The 17974-nt window shown below is 36.5% G+C and overlaps 3 protein-coding genes across 7 annotated transcripts in view; 2 read left to right on the top strand and 1 right to left on the bottom strand.

Moving 5' to 3' along the window:
* Positions 1 to 303: 303 nt before the first annotated feature.
* zgc:110782 (uncharacterized protein LOC541358 homolog) lies at positions 304 to 3128 on the top strand. Of its 3 annotated transcripts, none has more exons than XM_059526477.1 (3): positions 304 to 1339; positions 1875 to 1967; positions 2055 to 3128. In XM_059526477.1, the coding sequence occupies exon 3, from the start codon at positions 2082 to 2084 to the stop codon at positions 2943 to 2945; it is 864 nt and encodes a 287-aa protein (XP_059382460.1). In that variant the 5' UTR covers positions 304 to 1339; positions 1875 to 1967; positions 2055 to 2081; the 3' UTR covers positions 2946 to 3128. The 3 variants fall into 3 exon arrangements, with proteins under 3 accessions (XP_059382460.1, XP_059382458.1, XP_059382459.1); XM_059526475.1 differs by having other exon boundaries at positions 304 to 1343; XM_059526476.1 differs by having other exon boundaries at positions 304 to 1568.
* Positions 3129 to 3343: 215 nt separating this feature from the next.
* On the bottom strand, positions 3344 to 5922 carry LOC132117295 (bcl2-associated agonist of cell death-like). Of its 3 annotated transcripts, none has more exons than XM_059526480.1 (4): positions 5093 to 5922; positions 4818 to 4954; positions 4475 to 4702; positions 3344 to 4389 (listed from the first exon to the last, which is right to left on the bottom strand). In XM_059526480.1, exons 2-4 carry the CDS (start codon positions 4944 to 4946, stop codon positions 4303 to 4305), a joined length of 444 nt encoding a protein of 147 aa, XP_059382463.1. In that variant the 5' UTR covers positions 4947 to 4954; positions 5093 to 5922; the 3' UTR covers positions 3344 to 4302. The 3 variants fall into 3 exon arrangements, with proteins under 3 accessions (XP_059382463.1, XP_059382461.1, XP_059382462.1); XM_059526478.1 differs by having other exon boundaries at positions 3344 to 4392; positions 5093 to 5902; XM_059526479.1 differs by having other exon boundaries at positions 3344 to 4392; positions 4475 to 4698; positions 4817 to 4954; positions 5093 to 5893.
* A 1797-nt stretch (positions 5923 to 7719) lies between these two features.
* Positions 7720 to 17974, top strand: part of slc8a4a (solute carrier family 8 member 4a) — a 78131-nt gene continuing 67876 nt past the window's right edge. Inside the window, exons 1-2 of the mRNA XM_059526472.1 lie at positions 7720 to 8092; positions 8350 to 8441. The gene's annotated coding sequence lies outside the window, so the exon portion shown is untranslated. The remainder of the gene's footprint in view (positions 8093 to 8349; positions 8442 to 17974) is intronic.

Raw genomic sequence — 17974 nt, 5'->3', positions numbered from 1 at the left:
TGTCACTGTGATTTAATATTGCTATATTTAGGTACTAACTTTTTTTTATTTTTTATACTTGGTCCCAATATATTTGAAGTACATTTTACATTTCATTTCTAAATGTTTGTTGTGCATCAATGTCAATGTTTGTCTCTATCATTATAATATTTAAGAGTTATGCAAAGACTTTTTTTTTTTATGAAATTGTCCTTGTTCCTTCAGTTTTTTCTTAACTGTTAACCAAGAAAGTATAACGATTGACTAATGTAGAATTGTTGCACTGATCACCATCCCTTCAACATGAGTGCAGGAGCTCTATATATAAATTACAAAAGTCTAAATAATCCTGAGTTAAAATTATTCAGTGATTTAACATTTAACTGCTATTGATTTGAAAGGTAATAACCACCTTATAACTGAAAAACAGTTATTTATTAACCGCTAATCTGAATATTGTGGTGCAAGGTCGTCTTCCTACAGTTGTAATGAGGTAAAATAAAAAATAAAAATTCTTAGAAAGTTGTTAGCTTTTTGTCCTAGACATTTATAGCACACGTTTTATAAGAATGACCCATATAAAAATGAACATGAAATTAATATGATTTCAGTCTGATATATAATTTCATACAAGACAGTGAGTGAAGCATTGGTTTTGAGCAGGATGTCCTGTGACAGCAGATCAGATGTGCAGTTTTGGGAGGTGAGGACTTTATATGCTTTATCTGGACTATTAGTACACAGAAGAGCAATATAAGAAGTTCATAGATTCAGAATTATAACCTTCATAGAACACCAAAGTTACCCAAAAGGAATGCACAATCTCTAGGGGTCTAATGGGGCATCTTCTCGCCTTTTGACAGCGTTTCCATCATCTAAGCTGTATATAATTTAGGTATACAATATACACAATGTATAGTATCTTACAATATAAATAACTTTGATCAAGTGTTTCACATTGTGCTTTAATGCTCACTAATGCTCATCTCCATTTGTTTCTCATATCTGTGAATAAAGGCAACATGATGGATATTTAATCATTTTCCTGTGTCGTGGATTTGTTTACCTCATTGCACAGCTATTTTCTGCAGTTCTGTAATCGTCTCTACCCTCATATTCCCCGAACACACACACACACACACACACGAAACGAGTAACTGACCATTCAGATACCACCGAGTCAATAAAAGCGCCCTCCGCTGCCCGACAAGAAATCCTGCATCCATCATCTCATTTCAAGAAAGAGTCCCAGCGGATGTACGGCGTCACGTGCTCTAAGAAGACGCGGATGCTGTCGCAATTTGGCGCGCTTTTTGTTTGAATTTGAACAGCGTTCTTACTCTCCAGTCAGCTCTTTTACGTGCGTGAGTATAAACTTTTGACTAACTTAAAACAAAGTTACTAGTAAATGTAGCAATACGCAAACATTCACTGATCACATTTCTAAGATTCTGATTATATACATTTTACGTATGCGTGATTATCATTATTTAATATAAAGCGGCTAATGGAGAGAGAATATCTGTATTCTTAAGATCAATTGGTGAGCTATTAACCCTAATGACTTTAAGCGCAATTGGTCTTCAAAGGTTAGCCAATTTAAACTTAAATTCATTAGCAAGCCAAAACAAAGTAAGGAAAATAAATAAATCTACCTTCTCATAATTTAACTACAAATCACAAGCTACAAGCTATTGATCTTATTGTGTACAATTAATCTGTGTGTGTGTGTGTGTGTGTGTATATATATATATATATATATATATATATGTCATTATTATTATTATTATTTATTTATTTTTCTCATAATTTCCAATAAAATGTTATAACTCATTTATTTAGAGGAGCAATAGACTTCTCATTTATTAATCTTAAACTCTGTTCCTTTCTTGCAGTTCAACCAGTAAACAGAACCAAGAAATAACCCATCCTGCCTTTTATCTTTTTCAGTAATCTATGTCCCTCAAACACACAATACAGAAGAAAAGATTTGATACTTTCTACATCGTGACTTTAATTTAATGCCAACCAAATAATTTTAAAAAGAGGAAGAATTTCTTTAAAAAAAAAAACAGTGCTGAATTTTTTGTAGTATTATAAAAATGATAGTACCATCAGTAACGTTGATGTCAGGAGTGCAGATGCCACTTTTGGGTTTGGGCACATACAAGCTACATGACCGTGAGCAACTGAAAAAATCTGTCAGTTCTGCACTTCAAGCTGGATACAGAGCCTTTGACACAGGTGCAGTTTATGGAAATGAGGCACTTCTAGGGCAAGTCCTCAAAGAGCTGCTGCCAAAGTATGGCCTAAGCCGTGAAGATGTGTTCATTATCAGCAAGCTTGCCCCGTTAGACCATGGGCCGAGGGCAAAGGAAGGCTGCCTGAGGAGTCTGGAGCAACTAGACTGTGAATACATCGACCTCTATCTAGTGCACTGGCCTGGGGTGGAGGGTCTTGACCCAGGGGATTCTCGTCATTCAGAGTATCGAGCGCAAAGCTGGACGGCCCTAGAGGAGTTCTATGCCAGCGGGCGATTCAAGGCCATAGGGGTTTCAAACTACACCGCAAAGCACATTATGGAGCTGCTCACGAGTTGCCGCGTCCCCCCAGCGGTTCTTCAGATTGAGTGTCAGCCAAAGCTGATCCAGAGGGAACTGAGGGAATTATGCATGGAGACAGGCATTCACTTCCAGGCCTACTCTTCGCTGGGTAAAGGAGCTCTCCTGAGGGAGCCTGAGGTAATGGATATAGTGAGGAGCTGTGGTCGGACCCCTGCCCAGGTTCTCCTGAGGTGGGCTGTGCAGCAAGGCATCTCCGTTCTGCCTCGGTCCTCGCAGCCGTGCAGAGTGCAGGAGAATGCACAGGTGTTTGACTTCCAGCTAAGTGAGATGGATATAATGAGGCTGGATGCCTTGAACTGTGGAACAAGGTTTTGCAAACGAGACTCTAGCAAAATAGCCTAAGCCTGAAGATATGTCCATCTCTTTACTGATCCCAAGGCAAAATAAATGTAAAATCCAGCAATCTGAATTATCATTGTAAATAGATTCAATGATGTGATTGTGATGCTTGCTTTAGTAGTATTTAAAAAAAGAAAACAAATTGTACATGCAATGACTTGAATACACCATCGATGAGCATGTGAATTATTATTATTATTGTTTTTTATTAAAAGTCAAAATATGGTGATAAGATGTATTTTTATGCAAAGTTAACCTTTTTATGACCGTGCATGGTTAATTCAGGTTGTATAAGGTGGTGACCCACCAAAAATTATATTTGAATTATCAACATAGCCCCCAAAAGATTAATACAAAGTCACATTGACCAAATAACAACGCTAAAATAATTTAACACTAAATTCAGCCAGAAAATCTTTTATTTTGACCACAAAATTATAAAAAAAAGATAAAAACTTGGGATTGTTTTAAAAAGTATTAAAACAGTTCATCCATTACTCAATCTACGTTGACGAGTATAAATATGTACAAGGAGCGTGAAAAAAGGAATGAAAGTATCATCAAGGCTGATAGTACAGAAACAGAACTTGTGCTGTTCATCTGCACATACGATTGGCAAAAATTTAATGTTGTTTTACATACAAGACCAGCAGATGGAATATAAAAAGAAAAAATCCAAGAGACTACAGACAACTCTACAATCAAGAAATATGCACATGAAAGGCAGTGAGAAATTGTTTTCCTGGTGACATATCCAAGTATAGTCAGCATAAAAGAGATGGCAGAACAACTGATTTCATCCAATCTTACTTTACCACAACAGTTTGGCATTAAAAAACAAAGAAACCTGAGATGAAGCAACAAATGAACTGAAAAACTTTACCCGTATTATTATTACCATCACTAACCTGTACTTCACAACTTACTTTATCCAGTGTCACAGTCCTTGAATTATATTTACATTTTGCAAGCAACCGCTCCAGCCTTTAGTTCAACAAAACACACACCTATATATCCATCTATAAAATACATCTTAGAACACATTTCTTTGTCAAATATGAATTTAATACATATCAATAAATAGTTTCATTTTTTTAAAATCAGAATATATAAAGATTGTCCAATGAACTGTTATATTTTAGAAGAGATTGTCCCCCTTAAGATTGTCAAATTGAATTAACACTGACAATTCCTTTAATTAAATGTACGTTATAGCAGACGTTATACCATTCTCTCAGATTGGTTTTGTACTAGCTTGAGCACATTGGTTGACAAAAAGGCCATGATGGTGATCAGACCAGCCTTCATCTGAGAGCAGCTCTCTGGTAACTGTTATTATGGTGTTTAAAGCAAGACAACTTCATTCTCTGCCCTCCTCTTCTTTGGGACTCCAGAGGAACGAGAACCATCCTCGATAGCTCTGTTTCTGGCTGTTTGCTCTTTTGACCTCCTAGGAACAACGAAACCACTTAATACTAAGTCTACAGTCTATTAAATAGAAATGCATTCAGTGTACCATATAGTAAGCTCACCCCTTTGTCGAGCCATGTGTCAAATTCATCGCTCATTCTCCTCAGTTGTCGCCCGTACTTCTTTGCTTTCCACAGCGCAGCAGGAGCTGATTGAGAACGACCTCTGAATGAAAGTCCATCTCTGGTTCCTCCGTTCTCCTCTGCCACTGCTCCATCCTGAGGCTCTGCTTCCTGCCAGCGGATGACCGTATACACCTGAGACTCCGAATAGAGCCGCACACGCCCTGCAAAAGCACGCGTCACATGGTAACAAAAACATTTGTTAAATCTAGGTCAATCTATGATGCATATCCTGAAACTCTGACCTGTTTAATGGCTAGTGTGGTTCTCGGAGGTTCTCACCTTGAGGAGAAATGTTTGGCAAGGGTTGATCCTGATGTTGTCCTTGGTTTTTGATTGTCTCTTCTCTTCCTTTCTTTTTGTTATTCCAGGTGCTGGAATCATCTTGATGGTCATGTAATGTGTTATCCATTGTAAGTCCTGTTGATGAGAGAATAGAATGATATTAATATTGCAATTTAAAGGGGATAAAACAATTAATTATCTAATATTAAGTGGTGTTGAATGACCAGCGTTGACTGTTTGAGACTAGCATTCCCTGGTTTCCTAAATACGTACCTGTGGCACGCGCTCTGGACGGATTCCAGGACAATAGATATGAATGTGCTCGTCTCAGTTGTCAGTGCTATTCCTAGGTGCTATTCCTTCTTATCTTCAGTATGATTAAGAGTAGCTTCTCCAATTCTCAACATATATTGACTGCCTCATTGCATGTGACACACCCAAACAACAACAATAGCTGTAATTGCTACTTTATATAAGTTTCATATTTCTAAGGTTGAGTCGTGCTCATCTGAAAACGTCGTCGGCCAAAAATAATGGAAAAAAAATCCCGTTTTTCGTGACATTTAGTCGAAGTGATTGTCTTCTCGCCGCAAGCAGTAGAGTGGCAAATTTCCAGTCCGGTTGTTGTTATCGCTACAGTGTGTATGATCTCATTTCGGCTCGGATATTGTTGTTGTCCGTGCTCGTTTACAGTAGCGCTCCACTCTCGGCCAATCAGAGGGTTTCAGCTTCTTCGATCAGCCAATCGCAGCCCGCTGCTAGGGTGTTTTGTGCGCTCTCTGATGTAACGTCACTGTTGCGATAGGCTTTCGCGAGCCTTCACTGTCCCGTGACTTGTTTACCTCATCCGGGCCACAGTCTCGCGGAAGAGGACGCAGCCGCCGCCGCAAGAGAATTTGCAAAAGAAACACTTCGTTTAGATTTGTTTGCATGGAGTGGAGTTCAAAACAGTGCAGTTTAGTTGGTGTTGCTATCCGTGTAATAACATCAGTCTTTGTACAGAGAGTATATGCTTTGTTAAATTACAATTTAAATTAATTTATTATGGAGAGTACTTAATATTGGGATTCACCCTGAATGATTTGCTGTTTATTATACGGACTTAATTGAAAATTAGAAATAATTTAAAACTTGTATTCATATATACATAATGTTTTTTTTGTCTTGTCTTTTTTGTGTTATATCTGTTCAAGAATTGTGGTCACAATGTGCAATTTCTCAGTTTGAACTGTAGATGGCAGGAGAGATATTCTTTGTTGAGTCAACAGGAGTTGGTTATTTCTTTGCTTATGACTCATACCTGCAGAACACAGAAATATATAGGTTAATATGACCCATTACTGTGTAATTTGCTGCATATGTTACATATCTGTGATATGATCTTTACAAAGTATAACACTGTATGCCCGTGACTGTTGTGTACATGCAGTTCATTTTCATTTTGTAGCTATAAGAAATTCTTGCATGAACAAAACTGAGAAATGGTTGCTTCTGATAAATGTTATTCTAATCCTGCCGTAGACATATAGCATAAAGGCTCACTTTTTGTGAGTTGGATATTAATATTTGAGTTAGAAATATTAGTTCTGTCATGTTTTTTTCTTCCTTTGTGAATGACAGTCAGAGTATTGCACTTTTAAAACACAAACACAGATGTGAACATCCAAATGAGTGAAATTTATGTAAATACATAAAAATGGGTAAAAACACAATATATAATGCAGCCAGTTTGCCAACTGAATTTGTGAATACAACCTTGCATAGAATTTGAAAAAGATAGATAGGTTTTACAGCTGGCAAAAGATTTAGATAGCAAACACAGCATCCTAGATGGACACATGTTTGAGATCCCTGCAGAGTAATAAAAATGAAGGGTCCTACTACTGTTTATTATATTGTTTATACTGTTGTTATTATTTTTGTGTTTTCATTGCAGTGATATTGCTGCAATAAATACATGTTAAATAAAAAAATTAAAACACTATTTTAAACCAGGTATGCTGGCCTTAGCTAGTTTGAGGTGGTCTCCAAGCCTTTCCAAGCTGGTCCAGGGATGGCTTAAAAGTTTAAAAGTGCCGACACCCTATAAAATCAGCCAACCAGGAGAACGAGAAACGAGCGAAGACCAGTGAACCAGTCTTGGCTTTAATTCCACAGCCAGAGACTTTGCCTTCAGGTCATTTTCATTAATGTAAAAACAAAGAAGTGTAGAAATGCTAACTTCTTATTACATACCTAAACTGACAAGTGATTCGTTAAAACTGCTGCTCACATTTGGGCCACTCCAGTTATTGTCTGCTAAGTGTCATTATGGAAGCACTGCCACCAGTAGAGGGGTCAGAGGGTACAAAATTGATTTAGCCCTTCTGATGTGCACATGTTTTTACACTCTAGCCAAGCCAACGTAATTAGCATTTCTAATATGTCTATGCTACATCAGTGCCAATTTGATGAATTATCGTCCAGTGTTGGCTCGCTCTGCCGGCGCGAGTTGTCCTATAGCAAAATGTCCCCTCCCCTCTTTCTGCAGTCCACGCTGCTGAGAAAACGCCGCTTTTCGCACCCGGTCTCGGTTTTCTTCACAATCCCATTCGCCGAAAAAAGAAACAGAGTGTTCATTTCCATATTACCCTTTCCAGCATACTCTGCCCGTCTCCTCTCCTCCACCCGCATGGCGAGGCTGATGCTGATGCGAGCGTATCGTTAGCATCTTCTCATTCACTCCCTCTGGCTCCACACGTCCATGTGCGGCTCTGATCATTCTCCTAATACGCTGCCCTTTCTCTTTCTCGTTCCCCTCAAGTGTATAATATAATCTCCACTTTTTTTGTACAAAGCCAATTTTTCAGCACTTTCTATTTTTCCCTATATTTTTTTCTAGTGTCTGGAATGATGTGAATGGGCTGCAGCTGGTGTTACTAAACATCTCGGAGATCTTTCGTCAGTCACTTTTTTAAATTCGAATTCGGTTTTAAGACACGTCTCGTCTTGAACGAAAGACGCTCGTGTCTCGCCGCGAGATACAGGTTCTTAAATCAGCTTCGCCTCGAGACTACAACTTGATTGGATTGTGCGTGTTTATGTTAGTTGATTTCATTGTCTGAACTGTCAAATCAAGAACGCCACAGCTGTACAGCTCGCGCGCATCACCGCTGCTCCGTGGAGACTTGAGCCGCGCGCTCCGAGCGCATTCTCACTGTGAATTAAACCGAACTACAGAAGAGCAAGTCAACAGCGAGTGCTGGAGTCCGCCGGAATACACACACCGTCTTTGTAAGTAGCCGACTACGAATTTACTCACCACACCACATTATAATGTAACTAATGCATTATTATGACTTTTTACCAACCAGTCGCGAGGTTTAATATTCACAAACCTAGCGAATCGATTGCAACAAAAGATTAACAGACCTACAGCCTCCATGTTTTCAGGTTACTGGCGATTCTATGAAAAGAAACTATCACGTTCAGACATCCCACATTTATTAAAGATTATACAGACATTCCTCATTTAAACATTTTTTTTTCAGGTGCAAAGTTGCTTGTCAAATTTCTCTCAGCCTATACAGGAGCTACTCAACAAAATGAACCTCTGTTAACCTACGTCTGTCTGTCAGAGCAGGTAAGACTGATTTTACTCATGTACTAAAACGGTTCAATTGAGTTCGTATTCTTTACGCATATAGCAACAACTCCCTCTTAAATGTTTCGCTCTGGCCCTGCATAACTAGTAGTAAGTGCCACATAGTTTTCATACTGGCTGTGAATACTTAGCAGGCACAGTTCTCATGGAAACGCTCTCCTACTCTCACTACAGAAGCAGCCCACCTGTTTCAGATAAACATAGAATGTGATACCAGTGTGCTGTGGTATGTAGGGAAACCCTCAGTTTCCAATTCTCTGACTTTAGATCAAAAACTATTTCCATGGGGAGCTTCTTCAAAGAATTGAGACATGTAATAATAATAATAATAATAATAATAATAATAATAATAAAGTCATCTGCATTGTGCTGGTTTATTTCTCTCCCACATTGTTTGTGTGAGGTGTAAAAAACCTCTGGCTGATTTTGGCATGTTTTCCCTCTCTTTTGGAGGGGAGTGTGCTGCTTTTTGCTTTTCAGTATTCTACTTTGTCATCATTCACCCAAATATAATAATAAAAATCATTATTTATTCTGTCATTCATATGACTCATATTGTTCCAAAACTGTATTACTTAATAACTTCAGCATGAACTCAAAAGATGATGTTTTAGTCCATACATAAAACATAGAAATGTTTTTGTACCCCACTGACTTTTATTGTATATGGACAAAGACATTCTTCAAGAATTCAAAGTTTGTGGTATGCAGGACAAAGAAAGTCATGTTTTGGAACAACATACGCTCTTAAAAAGAAATGTTCTTCATTGGCATTGATGGTTCCATGTAGAACCTTTAACATCTATTGCACCGTAGGTTCTTTGGAGCGAAAAAAAAAGATTCTTTAGATAATTAAATTGTTTTAACAATAAGAAAAAATTGTAAAAACTAATCACTGAAAGGGGTAAATGGTTTTTCCTTGTTTTTTTCCCCCCTATGGAATCGCAGTGAAAACCCCCCTTTGGAACCTTAATTTTTTTTAAGAGTGTATGGGTGAGGAATTGATGAAGAATTTTTATTTTTGGATCATCTATCCTTTTAACATATAAGCAAATATAACAGATGGTCAGTTTGACAAACAAGATGCATTTGACAGACCTGCACTCATATGACACAATATCCTCACTAGGGAAATCAATTATGGCTATAATTTAGTTTGTTATATAATTATACTGCATCAAAAAACAGATTGTAGGTAAAAGAAACTCCTGCAGCTTGCATTTCAAATCAGCCCCGTCCATTTTTACTTTAGTTGATGGCATGAAATAGTTTGAAATATCTATTTTTAATCCTGAATCATATAGTATGTCATTAGCAATGCCTGTGGTCTCTATACATCATGTGACTATTAGTGCCACATTTATCGTGTTTGCTAAAGGCTTGATTTAGTTTTGTTCCCACAATTCATAGTCTAGTATGACTGATGCCGTCTAGTTGTAAACTGCTATGTGTTCTCCTCTTGGTTTCACTGGCATTATTTCTTTTCCCCTAATGCCAGGAACCATTACTCACAGCTTGAGCTAATCTTAATGTTTCTGGCGAACTGAAAATAATCCCACTCTTGCTAAAGGATGAATTCAGAAAGTGGTTTGTTTCCACTGCTGCTGCTTCTTTCATTATGTGGCGTGTCGGAATATCTGTACATCCTCTTGCTCTGAAAGCTCCGGAAGACGTGAATTATGTCGGCCAAGATTTAAAAGACTAATTTTGTTACAAGCATGAGCTTCCATATGATTGTAAAGCCAGCAAGTCTGTCCAGGGTCTCTATATGTGGCATAAGAATTATGGGTATAACTGTGTGCAAAACATCCAGAAAATTGTAGGGTTAAACCTTTTTTGTGCAGGCTTAGAGTTCTGTTTCTAAATCTGAGGTTCTTTCAGTGCACTTGTGTTTATGTCTGCTGGTTATATATGTGTGATCTCTTTAGTATCACCCTCCTCAGTGAGAATCCAAATGGTGTTATTCTCACCTCCACTTGCAGCTCATCCACCATTATCACAGAGCCAGGAGCCCCACACTAAAGCCTTTTTATTTAACCCTTAGTCCACAGCTCGTCTGCCCTTACAAATTGTTAGCACTGTAAAATTCAGCCAAGCGAACCATTAAATTATCTCACCCTTCTCGAGTCTCTGCACAATTGAGGTAAGCAAGCTCTGTCAAGCCGTGTTATAGATAATATAAATATTATGAGATATTTTTGCCTGCTTTTCTTAGCCCTTAGAGTCTTTTGAGTTTTTTCCCAGTTTGAATTATTTGTTTGCATAAAGAACTATACTAAAATGTAGTCAGCTACTTTCTGTCTATACAGGATGCTGCTGTCTTGTTTTCATTTGGTATTAAAGGGTTCATGCACTGCCTCTGTTTTTTTTAAATTATTATTTGTACTGTTCTCTGCTTCGTTTGAATGGGTGTGACAGATCGTATAAAAAAATAATAATAATAAAAAAAAAATCCACTCTTTCCTAATGTGTGGATCAGAAGGAAGGCGATGCAAAGACCTTTTTTTACCACAACTTGGCATTGTACAGCATCTTGTTGTCCTGTTGGTTTCTTCGTACACCTGTGTGTTCGCCTCTCTTGTAAATACTACATCTGTGAATTGGTGGGCGGGGCTAAAAAAGCAGCGATGTAGAAGCAGGCGTTGATCTTCTTCTGCGGAGATGGAGTTTAACCAGACCGTTACATCATAGAGTTGTACATTCTACAAGCTGTCATTTTGGCAAACTGGATTCAGTGTAAGCTGTTTTGAGAGTAATGAGAAGGTTACGCTTCTGAAACTTACAGGATGTTTTTATAGTACAGTGACCTCTTATATGTCAAAGGATCAAGGGAATTTTGGATTCTGCATTTCATGACACCTTTAAGGGTCTAAAATGTTGAGCTCATCCACTTTACACCACCTCAAGAAGTAGTCGAAAATGCATTCAACCATACTGCTTTCATAGACACTCATGTGGTCAAATCTACTTGTAAAGACACAAAAGACTGCATGCTACTGACATGATATGCAATCATTGTGAGATGCATTGAGAGAAACATGCACCAAACACAAAACAGCACACCAAAACAAACGATTCAAGATTCGCTGCATTGTACCAAAACACAATTTTCTTTATCCTTTGCTTGGCTTAAGTGCAAGTAAATGTAATGTATTCAGGCAAATAATTGCATGTAATTAAATGAAAATGTATTATAGTTCGAATTTATGCTAAATGAAATTATTTGAACATAACTGGTTTTGTTTGACCCACTTAAGTACATTTTATGTGTAATTCATATTATCTTTTAAATAAGGTTAACGTGTTGAATGTACACTGTAAAAAGTGATAACATAATCGTTACCTTTAAGAGCTACTTTTACCTAATTTAGCCCATAATTATTAGTTTTTTTAGTATAAATTAACATATTTAGGTTGATTCAGTGATGTTAAATAATATTTTGAATAAAACTAATTAATTTAAATATTATAATTTTTCTCAGTGTACTGATGAGCATTAACAGAGAACTAAAACTTTGATGTAATTAAAGTAAAAAAAAAAGAAAAAAGATTATCAAGTAGTTTACATGTGCTTTTAAATTTTAGTCAAGACATCAAAGTTTACATCTTTAAAGCATGACAAAAGATTTTTAAAGATAAAGATTTTAAATGTAATTTAATTTAAATAACATTTTGAAAGTGTACTTAATGTGTTAAGAAGCATAGTCATGAAGATATTTTCCTTTTAAGTACACTTCACTGGCTTTTTGTTTCATTAATTTAAATTACCTGGATTTTTTTTTTCTTTTAAGATTTGAGCACACTTCTGTTTCACTAGGTTTGAGTTACACATATTTATAATCAACATTTTGGTTGCCATCTTGTATTATTTTCACTAAACCCTGCCTGGAATTGTCTTCTCTGGAAACTATGCATGTGATGCTGCCTTAGAATTTGGCTAAACTGAGGTATCTTAGGAGGCAGCATAATTAAGATGACTATTCTGGAACAACCTTCACATGCATATGATTCCTTAAATTGCTTCCTCTGCAGGCATCTCACTAAGTTTTGGAACAGTGCTTATGTTTTATTATGTGGCCATATGACAGGTTGATTATGGACAGTTCAGAATTGAATGGCCCTTCTATACAACAAATGCAAAATTGGTTCCTTTTACTATTCAGGGGTGTCTCTTCATACAGGACTCATGCTATGATCAAATTAAATGTCTGAGGACCCCAGAGAAAGAGTTGAAGCTGAAAAAGCTATGCAGTGTGAAATATTGCCAAGAACCCGTGGCCATGTAGAAAATGTGTACCTGAAGATAACAGAACACCAATTCCCTGTCCAAGTAAAATGGCTACAACAACAGTCTTCAAAAGTGTTAGAAAAGAACAGTATGGCAAGAATGAATGAGTACATTCATCTTTCTGCATAAAGCACAAAGGAGTGACCTAGGGGAACAAATCAAGGAGGAAAACAGCTCTCCAAAAGAACACTCTTGTCTGTCTCAAATTGTTGATGCCAAAATGTTTGGCAAAAGTGAAATACGGGGTTCCAACAAAAGCACCTCAAACCAGTCAGGTAGCATATCTTGGCTGTACCAAATGGGACTTTTAGCTTTCAGGAGGACACTGATTTCTGGATTTCACCACTAGTTATTTACCTTTGAATAACAGGGTGTCTGTTCATGGTTAATAGCTTGAACCACAGATAGTAGTTTACACCTTTATACAGTTTAAATTGAAGCTGAAGTGTAAAATTTCTATACTACTAATTTAATCAAAACTACAATCAAAACTGAAAAAATATATATTAATATTTTTAAAAATATCACAATATATTAATAAAGCAATATACTGCAATACACTTTCAATATTCAATATTTATATTAATATGCTTTTTCTCAGCTATGTTTTATATATATTTAGTTTTTGAATGTATATTTATGCACTTAATATTCTATAAATAATATAATGCAATATAAGTTTTACAATATCATTTAAATGGTTTTGCAACACTGTAGTCAGTTGAATCATGTTTATATATTCTCTGCCCTGCAGATCTGAAACGGGTTAATTTAATTAATACGATCAGCCTTATGCAACCCAAGACCTCCATCAGCTTTAATAATTGCTGTTTGTAAGTGTCTCTGCTAATGTAGCCAGATAATTCTGGATGTGGGGAAAATGCCTTTGATCTACCTCTTTGTTTTCAAGGTGCCAGCCCTCATGCAGGAACTTCAATTTAGATTTAATATCAGCGTGCTGTTTTACTTCAAGCATTTCTGAAGCAGGGAATGGGGTTGTAGGGTGTCTCTACTGGGACACTGGTGATAGCTCCTCTGGGTTTCAGCAAATTATTTTCATTTTTTAGGTGCTTCATGAGGCTTATGTTCTCTCTTCCTTACTCTCCTGCTTTCCCCTTCTGTCCTTCCGTCCTACTTCTTCTGTTTATAATCATGATTCTGAATACATATTTTAAGAAAACCTACTTCCTGTCGTTAGACTGTGATTTTTGTGTTTGTACGTCCTGTAATGAATGCCAAAACTGGGTAATTATATAATAACATTAATTAAATACAGTTTGACTCTTTGGGACTTTGGGAGATACCCAAAACAAACATTCCTGAGAGTGCTCCTATAATTGTGAACAAGTTATTGTGCTTCATTCATCAAAGACTCAGCTGATTTGATTTTTTACACAATCAAATGCATGACTTGCCTCCTCACTATTTATCTCTACTGCATATGCTTTTTAATTATTCAGCTCTAAGAGCATCTTAAAATACCTTTCCCTCCTGATATATTCATGTTGGCCAAATTTACACCAGGCCCATAATTCCATTACACTATTGGGATAAAATGGCAAAAAAAAAAAAACCTGTGCAACACAGCACTTTTGCTGAGTGAGATCCTATGTTAGAAAAGTTTAGTTTGCAGTTACACCCATACTACAGACTATTATATACAATATGCTTGGTGAAATGCAACAGTGGCAAACTGTAATAAGATCTGGTGCTCTAGTCGCTGTCCAGGGTGCTGAATCCATATTATGGGGATAGTTCACCCAAAAATGAAAATATGTCATAAATTAAGATTTTTTTAATGCATTCTGAGAGCTCTCTGACCCTCCCATAGACAGCAATGTAATTAACATGATCAACATCCAGACACGTTGCAAGGAGATCTGTAAAATAATCCATGTGACATCAGGGGCGCTAAGATGACGTGGAAGAGACGAATTGTTGAATAAAGTTTTTTTTTTCTTTCTTTGCATACAACAAGTAATCTTTGTAAAATTATGGTTGAACCCCTGATGTCACATGGGTTATTTTACTAATCTCCTTGCTAGATTTCTGGACCTTGATCGTGTTAGGATCCTTGCTGTCTATGGGAGGGTCAGAGATCTCAAGCCATTCAACGAGTTAGTTTCTTCAGAACAGATTTGGAGAAATTTAGCATTACAGCATTTGCTCACCAATGGGTCCTCTGCAGTGAATGGGTGCCATCAGAATGCGAGTCCAAAAATGATAAAAGCATCACAATAAATGACAAGTAATGCACCAAGTAATCAAACTGATGGACTCCAGTCCATCAATTAACATCTTGTAAAGCGAAACAAATCAATAATTTTAACTTCAGTCTGTTGCTATTGGGAAGAAATTCCATAATCCATAATAATGCTTCTTCCAGTGAAGTCTATCTCCTGTTGTCCTCTCAAAATCTACAGACATATTTGTTTAGAACTGTTTTTGTGTATCAGCAGTGCTTGATCTGTGCATATTTCTCTCCTGATTCAGACCGTATGGCTTTTCCACTGGAGAAAACAATATTACACATTATACAAGAGTTGTACTGTAGCCAGAAGCAGAGGTTTGTATTTAAAAATCCCTTAATGATGAATATATTTATTACAATCACACAGCTTGTTGCTCACAAGACATTAATTGATGGACTGGATTATTGTGATGTTTTATCGGCTGTTTTTATCAACGCATTTTATCATACTGCATTCACTCACTTGCAGAGTGGAAGTGATGTAATGCTAAATATAGGTCTTACAAATGCTTGCAAATTTGTTCCGATGAAGAAACAAACTCGTCTACATCTTCGATGGCCTTGGATGGCCTGAGGGTGAGTACATTTTCAAAGGATTTGCATATTTTTGATGAACTGCTTCTTTACCTTGAAACAATTCTTGATTCTCGACAGATTTCCAGACATTATTGTTTGGATTTGTTTTTCTGTACTGAAGGTTGTCTAAGGTGATTTAGTCTCAAAGCTTTATTGGGCTCTGTATAACTGTTGCAACAGGATGACGTGAGATGAATTTGAATGATAGATCAATTCCTCATATGAGACACATCAGTCACAAAACTGGCTGCAGACCTGTGATTTTACACTGGGTCGTGAGAACATGGGAACTGAGAGACCCATTGATTCCCACCTCCAGATTAATTAGTGCAAATGAAATCTAAATTCTTTACATCCACCATTGTGTCAGACTTTGCAGAATAAGTGCTGTGAAATTGTTTCCTATCACTTGATTTTCATTCTGTCCTCCTCTCTATTCCCATGATGGCATGCTAAAGGTTTCTATTTCTTGAATTCTGGGCTTTTTGAGCTCCCCTGTCTATTCCACAGCATGAATGTAAATTATGAGGTGGAACATGTTGATGGACTTTCCACCCATTCTCTTTTCCTCTGTCACATTCAGTGGTGCTGGTATGATGGGAAAATGTTCACACTTGACTAGATTTCAATAGGTTTTCTCACAGCTCCTGATAAGTACTATAGACAGAAGACTTAACATAACAACAATCGACACATTATATCTTTTTATTGAAAAGTGTTTTCTCAGACGCACCCTGTCCGGTGTAGATGTCTATTGTGTTTTGGAAATTAATAAATACCACTGGTGTCAAATTAGATTCTGCAGGAAGCCAAGATGCATCAGGTTGTATTTTCAAATACATTTGTAATTTCATTATAAAATTACGGTGGTTAAAGGGATAGTTCACCCAAAAATGAAAATTACTCCATATTTACTCACCCTCAAGCCATCCTAGGTGTATGATTTTCTTCTTTCAGACAAATACAATCAGAGTTATATAAAAAAAATTCCTGGCTCTTCCAAGCTTTATAATGGCAGTGAATGGGTGTTAAGATTTTGAAGTCTAATAAAGTGCGTCAATCCATCATAAAAATTACTCCATATGGCTCTGGGGAGCCTTCTGAAGCTAATACTGAGCTAAAGTTAACAACGAGTAACTTAAATTTTAGACAAAATATTGCTATATTTATTTTTGCTCCACTTTTTAAAATAATTCCAAATGCGGAATTAAATGTTGCTCATTTTCAACCGATTTAATTGGGTGAATGACTCAATCATTTACTGCTAAAGGCTGTGACTGTTTTAGAAACTGCATACTCTCTGATTAGCTACTTCTTTTGAATAAGTACATGCTTACCGAATGTTAAAGAATGTGTTTTACATAGTAGGAATGTGTGTAGCGCAGTTGTAATCCATAATTACTATATCTGCCATCTACCAGCATCAGTTGCTTTGCTTCACTACCATTCACAACTAGCATGGGATAGTTAAGTGTCCATTGGATGAATACATTATAATCTTGCTGGGAGTAATTATTTTGGATACTTTTTCCATACTGTCTTAGAAATACTGTGAATTCAGACATACTATTCTTTTCACATACTATTTCTTGCCTACTATATCGAAAGCATAGCACAGGGTGACTAGTTAACTTTGCAGCTTAGCAGCAGCTCAAGGTAGAAACAAACATTTTTATATTGTGAAATGTAATTATTCTGACAGGCTTTATTAAACAGGCTTTCTGCAGGATTTTTAAGCTAAAATTGAAGACCTTTTCAAGACCCTTTTAAGACCTGCACAAATAAAATGAATACCATATGATTGGGGTAGGGCAATGTCTATAGTATCATATTAAACTGTAACATGACTGTAAAAAGCATAATTTACAGTTCAGATACATGTTTTCACAAAAGCAAAAAGTTTTATAAAATGATGAACTTTACATTTCAGCCTTTAAACCATTTTTTAGGAAATGGATGAGTCAAAAGTATAACATTTTATATTAATTTAAACAGTTATAAATGAATTGTTATATAAATTTAATGACATATATTAAGGGTTTGCAATATTAAAAAAAAATTATATCTATGGGATTTTCTGGGTTTTTATCGATAACGATAATTAGACAATATTTTGCTGAATGTGTTATTGTGCTGATATCTTATTTTTTATTGTGCTGATAGCTGACTCCTGAATTCATTATTTTTACCTTTAAGCCATTTTTTCTAAAAGTGTGCATCATCTTTTAGGTCAAATTCTTACATTTGGGCTGTTTACCAAGCAAATGCAATCGGTATCAACAAAACTGATATTTGCAGTGCAGAGAAAACACAGAAGCTGCATCTGAAGTGCCATTTAGATGCGTTTACACACTGTTTAATGCAGCTCTGTGGGACATGGAACACTTTAACCTGCAG

This window comes from Carassius carassius, chromosome 36, assembly GCF_963082965.1.
Source record: "Carassius carassius chromosome 36, fCarCar2.1, whole genome shotgun sequence".
Classification (NCBI taxonomy): domain Eukaryota; kingdom Metazoa; phylum Chordata; class Actinopteri; order Cypriniformes; family Cyprinidae; genus Carassius; species Carassius carassius.
Note: the sequence above shows the minus strand (reverse complement) of the source record. Positions and strands in the feature narration are given on the sequence as shown.

What these genes read in the sequence shown, in the direction of transcription:
- LOC132117295 (XM_059526478.1), bottom strand. Translation starts at nt 4,946, where the DNA reads ATGGATAACACATTACATGACCATCAAGATGATTCCAGCACCTGGAAT. An exon ending in TGCCAAACATTTCTCCTCAA is followed by an intron (nt 4,703 to 4,817) that starts GGTGAGAACCTC and finishes ACGCGTGCTTTT; the next exon opens with GCAGGGCGTGTGCGGCTCTA. An exon ending in ACACATGGCTCGACAAAGGG is followed by an intron (nt 4,393 to 4,474) that starts GTGAGCTTACTA and finishes CGTTGTTCCTAG; the next exon opens with GAGGTCAAAAGAGCAAACAG.
- zgc:110782 (XM_059526477.1), top strand. Translation starts at nt 2,082, where the DNA reads ATGATAGTACCATCAGTAACGTTGATGTCAGGAGTGCAGATGCCACTT.